The following is an 18,750-nucleotide window of genomic DNA, read 5'->3' on the forward strand; positions in this document are numbered from 1 at the left end:
CTACAAAACGCACATGATAGTATATTTTTCTAAAACAGTTCTTAGTGTCTCAGGACACTCATTTAGAAAGAAAAAGATGAATCTGAATGAAGACTGATGAAGAAGCTCACTGATCCATGTGTGATTTGCCATATGCAAATCTATTAATTTTCAATATGTTTCTTTCTTTAAAAAATGGTAAGGATTTTCTTGGCCTTTAGTTTGTTTGGATAGGAAATTCTTTGGGTTTTTATATTTCAGTAAGTTGAAAGTGTCAGTATATAATGATACTTCAAACTTGTGGTGGTAAAAAGGGGTGTGAATAACCACTTTCTTGAACATGGCACTCTCTAGTTATGCAAGCCATTTCCTAAGAGATTCTGCATCTCACATGGGCTTTGAAATGAAGAATTACAGGGTTCCCACAGTTTGCAGTCAAGGGAACTCTACTTTGCTGAATAGGCCATAAAATTTGGATGTGTTTTCTCATAGTGATAGGCACTAGATTGTAACTAGGTGAAACAGTATTAACACACTTCCTATGAAGACTGTGCTCTGTTGTTAATAAACTTGCATATTGTGATAAATTTTTTCTTAAAGATGCTGAACTAGCATGCAATTCATTAACTAAATGAGGTGGGTTTTTTTTTTCTCCAGAGCACATTGCTAAATGACAATTGTCTATTCAATAAATATGCTCTGAAGGTAGGATTAAGTACATTTATTCTACCAAATTTAATCAAGTAATGGTTGAACTAATTTTAACTTCGTTGCTGATTTTCTTCTCTGGTGGAATGTTTTTTAATAGGATCCAGAGTCCTTGCACCCTCAGGAAAAAAAAAAAGACATTTACTAAATGTGCTGTTCTTTGCATAAACTGCAAGTATGGGTTTGTATTAACCACACCACCAGTAAACACATCACTCACTCCTACTGCTCATTCAATATGTTGGTTTCTAAGGTGTAGAATTCTTTTTTGATTGTTCTTTTTGATAATTGCATTTTTTTATAATCGCATCATCTATCGATATGGAGACAAACCATGATAATTATGCACACAAAACTCATGTGTGTGAGTTTTGGAGGAGAAGTACGTAAAAAGAAAAAAGATTTAGACTTAGAACAAGTTCTTCCTCAGAGTAGAAGATGGTTTTGACTGAAATTCTGTTAATGAAATTCCATTCATGATGTGTTTGGATGTTGCACAGAAAAACATAAAAAAAAAAAAGAAATAAAATAGTTTTGAGCTTTGCTGAGAAAATATTGCTTGTTTATAATATAAATAAAAATAATAATAATATAAATTATAATAATAAAAATAAAAATAATAATATAATAAAAATTTATACCATTCCTATCTAACAACTACATATAATGCACTGTGTACCTATATATCTGGAAAGCCCTAAATTTCTTGACTGTAATCATCTCCCAGTTCTTCATTAAAAACTTTATCTTATCATGTCCTTTCTGTATGAATATTATAAGAAAATTTTGCTTTTAAGCTTTGAATATTTGTGAGAAAACCTATTCTACTCAATATATGAATTATTGTATTAATGTCATTAAAATTACAGGTAAAACAATGTAAAAGTTAGATACCTAATTAAGAGTGTAAAGTGCTCTTTATTCCCTTCATCATAACATGAAATTGAATTTTAATAGATAATAATGGTAAATCAATATTTGAATTAAAAATAAATATTGTCATTCCACTCGATCTTCATTTACGTAAGAAAATTAATAAATAGAATGAAAAATATTCAAGCAAGATAGAAAAAATTTAATGTTTATATTGGAAACCCCTAGATGCCCAAAGGAATTAGCAAATATGACTTATGCATTACCATGAGGAACTTATTCAGGAAATACGGCAGAGATGTTATGTAATTTCTGTTGACATCTCTAAGATAAAAATAATACTTCTATTAAAATACAGCTGTTAAAAACCTGCTACAAATATTCAGTATGGTAGAGGCCAAAATTGGAAGTGGATAACATATCTTGGTCTATTTGAGATTTAAATAAGAGGGTAAAAATGCAAGCCTATATTGTGAGTAATCTAGGCTGCACTAGTTTCAATTAAGATAATCTCTTGTGTATTATAACTCAAGTCCAAGACTTCTTTCTGGAAGCTGATTAAGATAATTTGATGTCCATATTGTTAATTTATCATTACTGAACTGCATTCCGTTGTAAGATTGCATCTTGTGTAATTACGGAAGACAAATGCTGAAGTTTCTTGGTCTAGGAAGTACAGTATACAAGATTCAAAATCTAATTCACTGTTTCAATAATTTTAAACTATGTTTTGTATGTCACTTTTATTGTTGAATTGCACAGTAAATGAAAACCACCCTAGAATTACATTTTTAGTTGTAAGTTAGAGTTAATTAAGCAAATGGATGTAATGAAGCCTCTATGTGTTTGTGCACATATATATTCATATCTGGAGTTATGTGTACACAAACACATTTACGTATAAATAGGTTTTGCTTTTTGTTTCTCTGTGGTTCTTTCTGAACTAGAATATGTTATTAGTCTTTTTCAATGATACTTGAAAACTAAAACTAATCATTATTACTAATCAATTATAATTGAGTGTTTTGTCTTCCCATCACCTCTAAAAAAATTAGTTTTCAGTTACTTGTACTTACAACAAACTGAACTTACTGAAAAAAGAGGTTTTGTTTTTTTTTTTTGAAGGTTTCTTTTTATATAAGTATTTTCTCTTTTCTGAGAAAATTGAGATACATCGTTGTATGTTAATGTCTAAGTTGTGTTTGGTAATCCATGGTTAATCTCTTGAAAAATCTTTATATAAGAAAACGATAGTTGATATAAATTGAAAATGTGGAAAATGTTAATTTTCAATATATCTTCAATCAGACAAAAAAGGTAAAATGTTATGCTTTTTTTTTTTAACTGCATTACTTGTTAACACCATTTGTAGAAATACATGCGATAAATGCATTTCTATATATTTGTACCTATTTATATATATATATTTATTATTTCCTCCTATTTTACTAAATTAACTCATACATTCTCTTGATAGTTTTCTGTCAATTTTGGATATGATGACCCCCTTCTTCTCACATCCAGGTTTCTTGATATTTCATATTATCACAATACTCTACAAATTCTGCAACTGAATGGTGTTATGTCAAAATAAATTAGTTTTAAACAGATAGGAAATTTTTTCATAAATCTCAGAGATTTATGTGTCAGAGAAAATTGTTGAGTTTTATTTCATGGTGTAAAAACCAAAATTAAGGATGGTTTTCTGTGAATACGTTTTAAGCTAGCTATACAGGATGACCCCAGGAAGAGAACATACAGACTGACTTCTGCAGTTAAATATAAATGGATTAAAACCAGAACAAAGGACATATGAAAGTAAAAAACAAAACAAAACAAAACAAAACAAACAAAAAAAACCACACAAAAAAAACCAAAAAACAAACCCAAACATTTATGAACAAAATGTTTGGGTGTGAGGTGTCCTAGCAATATATTTCTGTAGTATAGCTGCCGAGACAAGAAAGACTGGTAAGAACTTTCAATTGTTAATAACAGTCATAGAGATGGAAAATGTTACTTAAAGAAGTAGATTAAGAAAACCTTGTCATTTACGGATACAAAATCATAGATTTTTGTGTGGTTTGCCAGTCTTCCAAAGTAAGACCTGAAGAGGGGATAGAACATAATGACAGTTTAGCAGAAGAACAAATGGGTAAAAATAGATCATGAATAAATTTAGGCTATTCCTAGTATTGCAAGATTGATTTCCTTTAGCAGTTTTATAGTAGCATAAAATATGACCTAAAATGGAATTTTGCAATTTTATGAATGACACAAGTCAAGTGTTTTCACTACAATTTTTCACATATTTGAGAGCTGAAGCATGGCCAATATGTCTCCCATTGAGACATTTATTAGTAGTCTGACAAAAGTTTCTGAACCTGTTTGGACCAAAAATTATTTTCAATTCATATAGGGCCATTTTCTAAGCTAGGCTTGCTTCCTGTCACTCCTTTTTGCTACTGAGCAAAATAATTTACAACAAAAGAAAGTAAGTAATCAACCCAACACTGTAAGAATTTATTTCAGCTGAACAACTGATGTAGTCACTGAACTAAATTAGAATCTTCATTCATAGTCATCCAAAACTTGCTTATTAAATTTTCACATCATTTCTGATCACCAGAGTGCTATCAAAGTATTTTTTAATGTATTTCCATGTACCTGTCTGTATTTCATAGACTCTTTTATATTTTGTTCTCTTTATTTTTTGTTTTGTTTCTTAAATTATTATTATTATTTTGACATTTTTTCCTCCCTATTTCAAAAACATCATAGTGGAGGCAAAAATTTAAGTATCTCTTAGTTCAGCTTCTCTACTTGCATAAAAAGAAATTATTAGTTAGTGTGTTAACGACACAATATTCCATTTTTCACATAAGAACTCCAAAATAGTGCTTCAGATATTTGCTCAAGAATTCGTTCTACTTTTGCTTTAAAATCAGATAAAGTGAAAGAAATGTTCCTTGTAGAATCTGGAAATGTGTATGTTTATCATATGCTGTTTGTGTGTTTATTTTCACTCTGTTTTCCTTTGCACTCTGAAACAATCTGATACTAATACTGATATTATATGCTTGGGCTGTTTGCCATCTTATCAGGGCCAGTGCACATTTTCTATTTCAGATTTGTCAACTTGGCTTTCTGTTCTAAAATGCCGGGTCCTTGATGCCTTTTTTTGCCATCTGCTAGCCTTCATAGAGTCACACTGAGTGCCTGATGGCATGCCATGGATGTTTTATCACCATTTGCATTCCTGAAAGGTTTTCCAAACACCCACTGCAAAATATATTTTTTGTTTGGTCTATTTCCCATGTTTATAAAAACTGATTTTTTATTTTTCTTATATAATAGACAAAGTAGATAGTTACCATCAGAAGCTCCAGTAACATGCTGTCACAGCCATGATTCTCTTTTGCTAATGTTTAAATATAGCAAGATAAGGTGATACGTGGGCAGTGTTTACCTTCAGTGTCTCTTCATCAGAAGTGAGGAGGAAAATTAATATGGATGAAGTTTTTTGCCTGTGGCAACAATAAAGAGATTGGGCAATTGTGGTCCTAGAATGTCCTATTTCAGCCTATGGTACTGGATTTCCAAATTTTCAGCTTACAACTAAGCCAAAAATTCTAGAATGCTGGCAAAAGAAATAGTGCATAGAAAACAATCATAAGGCTATCCAGAGTAGTAAGCATATTTAAAACAGAAATATAGTTAGTTACAAAAACCAAACAAACTTAAGGCACAATAGGGCGGTCTTCATCCTAGAATATGGAATGAAGTTCCATTTCTGATTTATAAGAAAACTGTAATTACATATATACTTCTTTTCATTCAGTGCCCTGAGGAGAGGATGGCATGCAGCACTGTAACCTCATTGTGAAAAATTATTGATCTTTGTGAAAACATTCCACAGTGCTACTAAAATTCATGAAAAATGCATGTATTTCATTGAGACAAATTTCTGCTTAAGTACAGGGTAGACAGAAGGTACATTCTAGATATTCTCTTGATTCACTGTCTGCTTTGCCCTCAAATCAGTTTTGAATGTACATTTACAAGCAGAAAATGATGACATGTCAACATGTTTATTCTCAAATATGTAACATTAATAGCAAAGGCAAAAATGGGTATAACTCCCATCATTTACACTACAATGCATAGCAGAAATTGCCATGAGTAGAACAAATATCAAGATATTACAGAAGAAACAGCACTATTGTAACAAATTACTCAACACCTTTCTCCTGAAGAGATATGTAGATGTTTGAGCTCATACTGAAAGGCCAAACTTTTTCCACCTTTACAAGTCATACTGTTGAGTGCTGCACTAGTAGTTGCTTTGATATTCCAGAAGGAGTAGCAGCAGCAGGTTAAACCAGCTAGTGCAGGTGGGGCATCATCTCTCAGAAAGAGGCATTGCTCCTCCAACCTGTACCAGGCTCCTTCCCTCACTCTCATTGCTGTGGGAGGGGGGTGAGAAGCACAGACATGAGCAATAAATGGGTGAATGTCAGTTTATACAGCTAGGAGAAAAGGGATTGAAATTACAGAAAAGTAGCTGCCACTTGCATATCTCTAAAACTGCCTTTCAAGAGCTTTAACATCTGCTAAAGAGAAATCTTACTGTTAAATATAGGAATGCTGAATACTGGCTTAGATTAAGGTGAGGGCTCAAAGAAACTATGGCTGACACCAATAAAAATTCTGGAAGAACATTGCTCGACTACTTATGGCTGGAAAGGAAGAGATTGTGTTAAACACTTTGGAAGTACTGCTCATATGAAGAATTGCAATCAGTTTTAGTAAAACAGTCTATATTATTTGACCTACTAGTTGCAGTGACATAATTCAGTGTTGTCTTTATCCTAAAATATTTCTGCAAAATAATTTTGTTAATGCATATAGTTAGGCTAAGAAAAATAAAAGGAATAAATATTTTTAATCTTAAAAAAAAAAAAAAAGAAACCCCAAAATAAAAAAACCCTCCTCACTTGTCTTATAATGTATACCCTTCTGAGATAATCTATATTCAGAGAACTATGATGTAATAACTTGCTTGGTACTGAATATTAATCCCTGTTATTGATATATGATAATTCTAAGGCATAAGATTCTTCATTACTAAAAATTACTCATTAATTTTGTATTTCAAAAGCTCTGGAATGGAAAATCATTAAATTGTAATGGTGAATTGTGAAGTTATTTGTGAAGTGTTGTGATGACCAAGTTTTTGTATTTTGTAATAATTCAAGCTGTAATTTAATTTTTGTATTGCTCAATTACCAATTATTTTTATGACATTTCTATTGAAACTATATAAAGGCTTGTTCTGGTATTGGCACTTGTCATTATCACTTGCATTATAGATATAAATGCATATCCAATAATTATATACAAGAAAGCATGTCATGCTTCCCTGCAAGAATGTCTTAAGTAATTCTTCAGCAGCAAGATCCAATATAGGCCATTTAACTCTCCAACCTTGGCTTCTGGCTCAAGTGATATTGTTTGGCTCTGTCTTTTCTGCATTCATCTCTTCTGACCTTAAGATTTTCACAGTCTTCAGAAAACATGGAAAAAACAGCCAAGGAAACTCAATTGATTTTCAATTTCTTATGCCTATTAAACACATATTATTTATTAATTGATTACATTTCTTTTTATATTGTGTAAAAATGACCTGTAGTTCTATCTGAAATTGCTAAATCATTTGAGCAACTACTTTTAAGTCATTTTAAAGGAAAAAATTTTTAAACGTTAGTTTTCTTGCATTTTCCCTCATCTGTAACTTTTCTACTCTTCATTATTATTATTATTATTATTATTATTATTATTATTATTATTATTATTATTATATATTTGTTTTTTCTAGCTTTATGTGGTGGAGATGTTAGAGGACCTAGTGGAACAATTTTATCACCAGGTTATCCTGATCTGTATCCAAATTCACTGAATTGCACATGGACTGTGGATGTTACCCATGGCAAAGGTAAATGAATCCTTTTCTCTACTTCCACCTTGGGTTTTTTTAAATATATAAGTCCAGTATTATGTGGTATAGGTGTAGATTTAGGTTAGCAGCAAAGCACTTAGAATTGCATTGCTGATTTTTAGTTTCATTTATTTTTATTGCAGTAGCTCCTAGAATTCCGTAAGTGGAGTAGGCCCTTATGCTTCCCACAACATGGAAAGTCAATGAAAAAGAATTACAGAACGTATGATCACAGAAGCTGAAGGCTGTGAGGTTTTTAAGAAAGAGGTGGTTATTAGTTGAAGGGACATTTGAGGAAAAAGATGTAATACTGGTGTTAAGTCTTCTCTGAGAGCTTAAAAAACACTTAGGACACAAATATAAGCAGGTATTTCCAGGTAGCAAAGTTTTCTTGAAAAGAAAGGTGAAAGGGTTTGGTACTAGATGAGAAGAGATGGGTCATACTTTAGGTTTTTGCTGGTATTTATATTAAATATGGGAGTGACTGCATAGTGCTCTTGTACTATGCGTGGAAAGAGCTGAAAACGTATAAGATCTAACGTTATGGAAGAAGAAAAATAAAGGTAGGCACCATAAGAGAAATTGAACACAGAATAAACTAGTAAGAACACAAAAAGGAGAATTACATTGTAACACTGGAAAGAATACAGGAAAAAGAATGAAAGGGAGAAAAAGGAAGACAAGTGCAATTCTGAATTTCGTCAGTTTTCTCTGTGGGGGCATGAAAAATGTGGCAAAGTACACTGATGCTGTATTACCCTAAGTAAGAGTTATTGATAACATAAAAATAAGACTACTGATACAGAGAATTGTGCTGATCTGTGGTCCCCTTGTTCCATTTCGTACAACTAGTGTGATAGTTTTTCATCTAGATGTTAAATCACTCTGACTGGTTGTCCCATTTAAAACTCCTTAAAGTGTTAAAGTGGCAAAGTGTATCTCTCAAAATTATTGCTCCCGCTGTTCCATAGTCTCTCTTACTAACAAGTGATGCCATTGTGTCAGTTTGATTCTAAATATCCACAGTGAAAAAGCATCCTAAAATTACTGATCCTACATCAAATGCTACATTTGCCCTTGTTACCTCTGGGTATGATACACAGCTTTTAGAGTTGTAGGAATATAAGGTACTCTGGATCTTTTGTTCTTCTGGATAAGCAAGAAAGACTTATGGAAAGTGTGAGAAACTGTTAGACCTGTAGTCATTTAGCTTGCACCCTGTTTGAAAAGCCATTGGTTAACCAGCACAAGCTTTATAATCTGAGAATTGAAGACAAGTAGCACAGATAGACGAGAGTTTAGCTTCATGGAGTAATTCATGACAGAAAATTTTGTGAATTTTACAGTAAATATGAGTTCAGATTAAGCTGCATTTTTCAGGATTCTTGTAAGACATTTTATTAGCACTATGATTTTTTTATAAATTTAAAATGGGATTCTGAAAAAAATTTGGGAAGTTTGGGGGTTTTTTTGTTTGTTTTTTTGTTTTTTTTTTTTAGAAAAATGAAGTAACTTTTTTTTGATTAATCTTTTTTCTTAAAACCTCAGCTAGAGAAGTACTTAAAAATTGAGATTAATAAAAGCTGGAATTCTCAACATTATGACATTTTATGTAAAACTGTTAAAAAACCCCACCATATATAATGAAAAAAAATTACAGAACTAAACTATACAGGGAAAGACATTAATGGTACAAACGTAGATATCTATAAGCACATATAGACAGATATATATATATATATATACACACCAATATTGACACAGTATGGTTGACAGCAGCTGTACATGACCCAGCAGTGTGTCCAGGTGGCCAAGAAGGCCAATGGCATCCTGGCCTGTATTAGTAGTGTGTCCCAGCAGGACCAGGGCAGTGATTGTCCCCCTGTACTCAGCACTACTGAGGACATACCTCAGATCCTGTGTTCAGTTTTGGGCCCTTCACTACAAGAAAGAAATTAAACTACTAAAGATTGGACATTAGGAAAAGATTTCTTCACAGGAGAGGTTATCAAGCCTTGGAGCAGGCTAGTCAGAGAAGTGGCATCCCTGGAGATATTTGAAAGATGTGTAGATGTGGCACTTAAGGACATGGTTTAGTGTTGGACTTAGCAGTGCTGGGTTAGAAGTTGGACTCAGAGATCTTTTCCAGCATGGATAATCTATGATTCTATAAGTTTTACATTATTGTATGGAAATGTTAAAAAAAATTTTAAGGAAAAACATTAAGTATGAATGCAGTGTTACATTTTGACTTAGATATTTTGATTTATGCAGCTCAAAGAACTGATGTCAACAAAACATCTTTATGTTACAGCTTCTTGCTGCTATTACATAATAACAGGCATTTAAATGAATAAATTTAGTTAAAATGTGTATTTTATATCTGGATATGTTGTATTAGGAAAAACAATGTCTGTGTTTGTATATGCTGTTCTAAAAACATAATGCACGATATAAATATATGTCTTTTTAATTTTTCTCTTCAAATGTATCTAAAGTTTTAGAACTCTGAAATGATTTTTGATTTGTGTTCATGTGGACTGGCATTATGATTCCTGACTGTCCATTAAAACTTGATATAATTTTCTTTTAGGTTTTTAAGAATTTGTTAGCTAGAGAATGAAACATATTTTAAATATAGTTAATATTCTGTTAATTGCTATTATTTATGAAAAGGAAAGGAAACATCTGTCGTGACAACAATTATTACATTTTGTCTGTGATTATCATGCAATTCAGTATATGGTGAAATGAAATCTATGGAGTATCAGTGGTATGTTTTACACCATTTATTAATATAACAGTTAATTTACCTATGCCCCAACAGTCTGGATTGTAATATTGAGAAGCGACATTTTAGAGTGTTATGTCATCCTGTCTTCATTTCAGGTTTTAAATATTCCCCTTATAAAGAAAGGGGCATGTGAGGCAGAATGAAAAGGAATCTACCTGAGCATATCTTTTAAAATTCTTCCCTGGAGAAGACACAATCTGTCACACAGCATATATTAATGTGATTAGAATATTTTCTAAAGAAAAATAAATTGTACTGCTACTGTTGGGATATACCTTTGGGTTTTACTTAGAAATGTCATGGCAATGTGGAAAATTGATTGAAACATTCCCTTGAGTTAAACCTTGAGTTTGGTGTTTGAATAATATTCAGTGAGGCTCAGCTGTGATTCACAGGATTTTCATTATTTTGGGTTACTACCATAAAATTTTCTTTGGCATTTCTGATTTTGTTGTTGCAGTATACTTGCGTGCAGAAAAGAGGCCAAAATTAATTTGGAGTTCAGTACACACAACAAATATGTCCTCTCATTCTGTATATATCTCAGGGTTTTTCATGTAGGATCAGCACTGATCCTATATAAAAATAAGTTAAAAACACCCAGACATTTAAGAGTTTATCAATTCCAAATCTAAATTTATATACATTAGCTCAAAAGATATACAACCTAATCTCAATTCCAAAATTCTGTGATTTTTACCAAGTTATTGTCACACAATCTGGGAGAATAAAATGGCTGATTAAAGCAGATGAATGGCTTTGCTCATGTAATTGGTAAATTAAGAATTTTTAAAATCCAGACTAATTTTTTTTATTACTTATTTTTTCCTAAGCAGAAAATACAATCCCACCTGGTAATTTCTGTGTCAGTGCTAAGTAAGGATGTGTTTTTCTGGGTCTGGGGGAGAATGTGATGTGTGTGGAGTTATAAGAACAGAAGGAGGTGTCTACTTAAAAAAGATGAATAGTTCTTTAGTCTCTTTGAAGGGTCTCCATAGATAGAAGTCTCCAAGATCCAAGGGATTTCTCTCTGCTACCATCTGTATGTCCAGCTGATCACAAGATTAGGCATGTATGGCTGGTCACACAGACTAACATGGATAGAGGCAAGTGGAGGCAAGTGTCTTACTGGCACACACAAAAACACCAACAGCACTGAAATGTACAGGAAAACCATAGGCAAATCCTGTTTCTGCATTTGGGTCGATGGGAAAAGGAGTTTGGTAGCAGTGACACAGACTCAAGTGTGCATGTGCTTCCACAACCTTCCATATCCCTGACCCAGGAGCTGGACCCAGATCCCACTCCTACAAGGTGCTGCCCACCCTGTGACCAAGGGCCCTTTTTGCAATTCACCCCTGACCTCATCCTGTTCACCAGCCAATTCTTACTGATGTTCACTAGTGGTCACACGTGCTCACACTCTGGACGGAAGGCACACTTGCACACTAGTCAGGAACAGAATTTTAAAGTAATAGAGGACATGCTACAGTGGTTTGGTGCAGGGATTAGTGAGAGACTCTTAACCCTACCTCTTTTCCCACACTTTTTTTCTGTCTTACCTAGCATGATCCCCACTGTTACCTTCCTTTGGCTCTCAACATACCACAAAAAGTTTTGCAGTCTGTAACTCCCATTAAAAAAAAAAAAAAATCTCTTCTTAACTTTTATATAATCTCACAAATTCCCTCTAATATTCCACAGTATTCCAATTTTTTGGAGACCCAAGGCAATATTTTTTCCCCATTATAATTACTTACTAAATTCTGATTAAACTGCTTTAAGATTACAGTGATATATTTAATTTCTCATCAGTCAGAAACTTAAGAGTTCTGGTCTTTGTTAGTATCTCCACTAAATCCTGCTCATTAAAGCTTATGCATGAGTTGTATTAACATAAATATTTAATGCAATTCAGACAACCTCAGGAATACTGTGAAAAACCCACTGTAAGACAATTGTACTGAGAGCTTCTAAAGCTGGATGTGAAGTCTAGAAAAGGTAAACTACAACACCTAAAGGGGCATGAGGTTTCTATGCTTAGACAATTGAGTCAGGCACAGTATATGTAGCTTGGGTTTCATTACCCTGTTTGGGCAACTGGGAGCTGATGGTGGTGAGAGGAAGGGAGAGTGGTGCAGTGTTGGGAGCTGTAGGAAGGGGAAATATTTGTTTGCTTTTTGATTAAATGATGTCTATTAAAAATCTGTTGTCCATGAGAGTACCCAAAGATCTTCATCTACCATTTTAATCTGCAGTCACATGAATGGATCTTACTAAGTATGGCATCACCAGATATATTTGACAGAGCCAGAACAATGGGTTGTAAGTAGCATGATAAAAATGAAAATGATATTGCACTTGAGGTCTCAGTAATCACTTCAGCTATCTAATGGATTCCCCTGTTTCGGTTTCTTGGTTTTTCTGTGCATTCCCTGCACCCAGAGATCATGGTCTAATTTCTAGTTAAAAATGCAGAAGTGATTTAGTTGTGTGTCTTCATCTTTAAGTCTCTTTATTGCTATTTTTAGGTGGAAGTGCTACTGCTTCTGTATGTGCCATTAGAATATATTGTAATATATTTTATAACCTTTACTTTCACTAGTGCTATGCAAGGATACTGATGACTGTAAGAACTAAGGTTTACCTTTCCCTTTCCTTCATAAACAGCTTGTAGTTTTGAGCATACATAGTACATCATTGGATTTTACACAAAAATTCAAGTGTGTGTCTTTGAATTCTATAGATCCAATGTGTGTATTTTGTAGCTAGAGGCGAAAGTGGTGTCAAAACAAAAAGACCTGGTGCAAAGATATTTTAATTCTAAAGTCCAGAGAGATATTAATTTTTAGAAAATTTAGATTCTCTTCATTTTCTGAACGATAAAATAATGAAATGCATGAATTTTAACTTTAGCTTAATTACATTGATGTTAATAGGATGATATGTAAATCTAATTCTGCTTTTTCTAACAGGAGTGCAGTTCACCTTCTACACCTTTCACCTGGAGGATCACCATGACTATTTACTAATAACAGAGAATGGCAGTTTCACACAGCCATTAGCACGTCTGACTGGCTCAGAGCTTCCTTCACCAATCAATGCTGGTCTCTATGGAAATTTCAGGGCTCAATTGCGCTTTATTTCAGATTTTTCAATATCATATGAAGGATTTAATATTTCTTTCTCTGGTAAGGACATACCTGTAATAACCTAGCTCCTGAAAAAGCTGGTGGTTTTATGGATTTTTTCCTCTATTTTATATAAAGAAAAAAAAAAAGGTTAAAAATTGAAGTGATTTTGATGAATACATATACTGAATAATTAAATTATGTAAGTTGTTTCCTAAGCACAATGATTTCAAAGCAAGCAAACCTTTCTGCCTCTGTAGAGGCAGAGGACACCTTTCTGCTACAGGATAAATAAGATGGCAGTAAACTAACTGTAAGATACTTTATCAAGTGAGGGGAGGAAACAGAAGTAGTTTAATTTCTGCTACTGAAATTCCAGATGAGTCAAAGTGTCAGTTATTTAGGGTTGTGCTGTGCCATTGTTTTAGTTTGTTTTATGTACCTGAGATATTTATGGCTCTTACAAGAGTGATAAATAATATTGTTTTATGTATCTTAAAAACATTGGGAATGTTTTAATTTGTCTTACTTTTTGATGTAGTGTAATTTTCAATTTAACATTTACACATTCATTTTGTTTTAAAATCTGGAGTCTGTATTGATAGGTGGAAATATAGAGAAATTACTAGACTGGAAGATTACAAATATGACTGGTAGAACACATTTTGTCACTTATACAAGCTGACTTGCTCTCTTGTTTTCAGAGTATAATCTTGAACCTTGTGAAGATCCTGGGATCCCACAATTTGGTAACAGAATAGGATTTAATTTTGGAGTGGGAGATATTCTGACATTCTCCTGTACTTCTGGATATCGTTTAGAAGGAGCTTCAGAGATTATTTGTCTTGGTGGTGGACGACGAGTATGGAGTGCACCTCTTCCAAGGTGTGTGGGTACGTGGTCAGCTGCTTTCATTTGCTTGTATGTGTAGTCATTGTCCATGGACTTGCAGATTTACAGCATGGAAAAGCATGGTAATGCACCTCTTACTTTGTAATGTACTCTCATATCTCTCCATATCTCCTTAGCCAATTTTTTTTAACCTTTTTGTAATATATTTAGTATTATAACTGTCAGTGGACTTCATATTCTATATTTGAAAGCTGTTCAAATTAAGGGCAAAATGCCTACTCTTCTTATTTTGATTAATAGGTTAGAAAACCTGGATAAAAATTAAAATCAGCTTTTACCTGTTCAGACGTCTAATAATTGATTTTTTTTTTGCCAGTATACCTGTATAGCTGTATACCAAGTCATACCTGGGTTACAAAATTATGTAAATGCAGTTAGAATACTTAAACCAGATTTATTTCATAAAACTAGATCCATGATATGATCCATCCAGTCAACATGGCCTTCCTATACAAGAACCATATCCTCAGAATATCTTTAGACCAATTTTCTGGGTTTAAAATGATAGCTAAAATAACTAAGATGAAACACTGTTTGATGGTTCCTAGCACTCTCCATTCACTATAGAGGTAGCGTATCTATGTAGCTTTGACTAGAAACTTAGCTTTTAATAGCTAAAGAATGTTGTTTGAGCTGAATTCTTCCAAAATTATTTGCTTTTCAGTTCTGTTGAGAACTGTTAAAACAAAGTAGGATAGTTACTTAAGCATCTGTATTATTTTTAATTTATTTAAGAGTATATATTTCTGAAATTTATTATAGAGTATGTGCTATGTGGAAAGGTTAACACATGAAAACATCTGTATCACTGTGCATTTGTAATATTTTATTTTTTCCTACTAAATTGTATGATAGTAAAACATAAGTGTCTTTCAGATGCTGATTGCATAATAACTATGGATTGTTTTATGTGCTTCCTCTTATTCATTGTTAGTTACTGTGTCATAATTTCTGTGTCCAAACTATTTCTATGCTTACCTTGGTATCAGAAAAAATATTAATTTAGCATATCCATAAGTAACATTTATATATGCACCTACAGAAGAGTAGATTTACAAGCTGAGTCAGAGCAATGGATGAATAAAAGTTATTTTTGTGTTGGGGTTGATGAATTTGAACCATAAGAATAATAATGAAGTCATGAAGACAGGTTATATTTCAGTGATACATTTCTGGAAGTGTTAGTATACTGAAAATGAATTGGTAAATTATTAGTAAAGGGGAACTTACACAGCAGCATAAATGAAAAAAAATTGCAATTTAGGTTTCATGGCATAGAAAAAAATGTTGTATTTGTGTGTTGGGTGGGGGAAGAGAAAACTTGTAATTTAAAGAACAAATTGTTTTCTAGTTGATGTGTTTTCTCCTTACCTCTGAAATATAGTCTCCACTAGAATGACTTAATCAACAATTTTCCTCCCATAAGTATCAAGCCTTTGTCAATTTTGTGCTTAATTTATATGCCGTAATAATGAAATTCAATCAAGAAGAATTAGAAATTCTTGTTGACCACTTATATTGGATTTAAAGTTTGTGTATTGTTATTGATGCTCATGCTTGGCATTTTCTGTCAAAATGATTAATGATCTGGAGTGCTTCTGATGTCATCTACACTTTCACATACACACAACTTCAACTGGGAACCAAGCACTGCTCATAGTATTTGTGTTCAGCTTGTCAATACGAGAATAAAATGCAAGAAAGACAGATAAAAGAGAAGAAGTTTGATTCTTGATGCATACAGAAAGGGATGCCTCATCTTCCACCAATGTTCTGAGTCTTGAAACAGAGTAGTCAATCATAATCAATTCTAAACCAAATAATTTACCAGTGAATTAGAAGCTGTCTTTCCTTTTATTAATTAGAAGCTGGATAAATGTTTGTTATTTATGAATTAATGTTATATTATTCAATTTATGAAGACTTTTTTTCAAAATAATCTGACTTAAGAAATAAAATTTTGACATTAAGATTTAATAAATGAAAAAGTAATGTTCAAATAACAGACATACATTTTTTAAATGAATTTTTAAAGCTGAATTGCTTAAATGCTTGCATTATCTCTATTCTATTGGGCTTGATGCTGTGCTGGAACAATTTTTAAATCAAGTTTTTCTCCAAAAAAATGTAAAGATTTTTCATATTTCTTTCCACCATTTGATGATTCAGCACATTCTGGGGTAGATGTCTGTAGTTACTTATAAGCGAACAGTTTTTGGTGGTAACTGAAGGCATTGGTGTCTTATCCACACTGTTTTGGTTCATAAATCTAAAACACCCATTGTATGAGTCACGATGAATTAACTCTGACACAGCCAACAGTACAACCTGTTAATAAATAGAGGTATCTAATGATTAAAGGAAATAGTCCATAATCTTTCAATTTCTTGCTTTGAAATTCTCCATGGACAGTGAAAAAATTTCTCTTTTTGACTCTAAACAACAGATTTTTTAAAGAATACTTTTAGTAAGTATGAAAGCTTTTTCACTTTTGACTTTTTATAGAAGTAAAATCTATAGTCCTAAAGAATCAAGATTTTCATCTAGCAGGGGTTTGACTCCAGCTTGTAACAGAGCAGAGGTCTCAGCTCAAGTTCGTGAATATGGAGTTATTTTTGTACAGTTGTAGTGCCTCTGAAATGGTGCCTCTGAAACGGTTCTGATGCACTCAGAGTTCTGATGACATTGCCTAGTTATCTTTTTAATTTTCTATGCCATAGTTAGATTACAAGAAGCTAGTTTGAATTTTCCTGTAACTCCGTTACAGACAAGAAAAAACAAGAGAAATTGTTATTGTTTTCAAGGGAAAAATAATGAAATAGATTAAATTCAACTTTTCTTATTATCAATAATGAAATGAATATGATTAAAGATCTGTTTGAATACTGTCATTCTTTTGTTTCTTGGTTTATTTTCACACTATATTCAAGTGACAATCAAAGGCAGTGTTCACATTCAGCACACACATTGTTTTCTTGGAATTACTTCTCTTTCCAGTGAAATGTAGAAAGTGGTCTCTATTATGCCAAGATTTCTTCTGTCTTCATAGCTGCCAAACTGTATCAGGCCTTTTCCTTTGTCCATCTTCAAGCTGTACAATTTCTTTCCAGTCTGATAAACCGTAACTGGAAGACATTGACTTTAAAGCTTATTTTTTCTTTTGCTCATATGGTACTTTCACTTATATTTCTCCTTATCACATTTTCTGTCCATTTTTCGCAGTAGGTCCTACACAGTCTCTGGGGTAGGAGATTACAGATTTCCAAGGAACTATGACCCTTGCAGTTATAAAAAGCAGACAAACAAACATAAAAAATCTACAGGCAAATTAATTAATTTCTGTCATATTGGATACTTTTCAGATAATATTTTGCTGGTAAAGATTTTTGCCAAGCTGTTCACTGATGTAGCTTCTTTGCCAACCTCAAGTTAGGGTACTTTTCAGGGAATATCTGGGGAGAAAAAAAAAATAAATTAAAGGTTATATTGTATGACAGAAAAAATAAATTCAGTGTTGACTAAATCACAGTTTGCAAAAAGTGAAGGTTCTACATCAGATACACCTGTAATAAGCTCCCTAATTAGCAGGACAACTACTAGCTACCCTCTGCACATCTTATTCCATATGCCATTAGAGTCTTGCTGCATAGCTCTATCCATTTCTGTGCATACAAAAAAATGTCGTGGTTTTGTCCTGGCTCAATTTACTTTTATACCCCCACATACAATTACTATTAGTTGAGAGAAGGTTTATGTAGACAAAAAGAGACTGAATTAAAAAAAGTATGAGTATTTATTAACAAACTAAAACTAAAGAATTATATTTACAACAATTCTACTTGAGTAAAAGGTATTATGTATTTACAAAAGATATTTCTCTCCCCATTTTCCTTTATATCAGTCCAAGGAGGAGAAGCAGTTCTTTTTTGTTCTTGGAATTCCAGCTCTCTCTCTCTCTAGTAACTCTGCAGCATTTTCGTCGCAGTTGGAACTTCTTTATTTCTCTCTCATTCTGTGTTGGCCTCCAGGGCTGGGCTTACCCCCTTCCTGGGTTAAAACTGAAGGCTGAGGGTTACCCAGGTCCTGAAGGGTCTCCTTCCATAGACTTGCAAGGGGACACTTGCTTACTATGGATTTTCTTTTACAGGGTTACAGGGGATAATGGTTTAAGAGTTTACCTCTGTTTCCTTATGGAGGTTTCTCCTCATGGGAGAACAGTCTTTGATTGACTTCTCGGCATGGGTTCAGTCTGGATCCCTTACTCGGATCTCAATATCTCACCTGAGTCATTTTCTGTTCCAGCGTAGGTTCTTTCTAGCATCAGCAGCACGGATCCCACACATGGATCCCAACAT

General features: G+C 33.0%; 1 protein-coding gene across 6 annotated transcripts in view; it reads left to right on the forward strand.

Annotated features, from left to right (window-relative positions):
• Positions 1 to 18,750, forward strand: part of CSMD3 (CUB and Sushi multiple domains 3) — a 605,611-nt gene that overhangs the window by 370,078 nt on the left and 216,783 nt on the right. For all 6 annotated transcript variants that reach the window (XM_050305446.1, XM_050305454.1, XM_050305462.1 and 3 more), the window contains 3 exons: positions 7,439 to 7,555; positions 13,328 to 13,543; positions 14,188 to 14,376. In XM_050305446.1, the coding sequence (XP_050161403.1) occupies positions 7,439 to 7,555; positions 13,328 to 13,543; positions 14,188 to 14,376 (522 nt within the window). The remainder of the gene's footprint in view (positions 1 to 7,438; positions 7,556 to 13,327; positions 13,544 to 14,187; positions 14,377 to 18,750) is intronic.

This window comes from Myiozetetes cayanensis, unplaced genomic scaffold (genome assembly GCF_022539395.1).
Source record: "Myiozetetes cayanensis isolate MyiCay16 unplaced genomic scaffold, myiCay2020 scf1, whole genome shotgun sequence".
NCBI classification, from domain to species: Eukaryota; Metazoa; Chordata; class Aves; order Passeriformes; family Tyrannidae; genus Myiozetetes; species Myiozetetes cayanensis.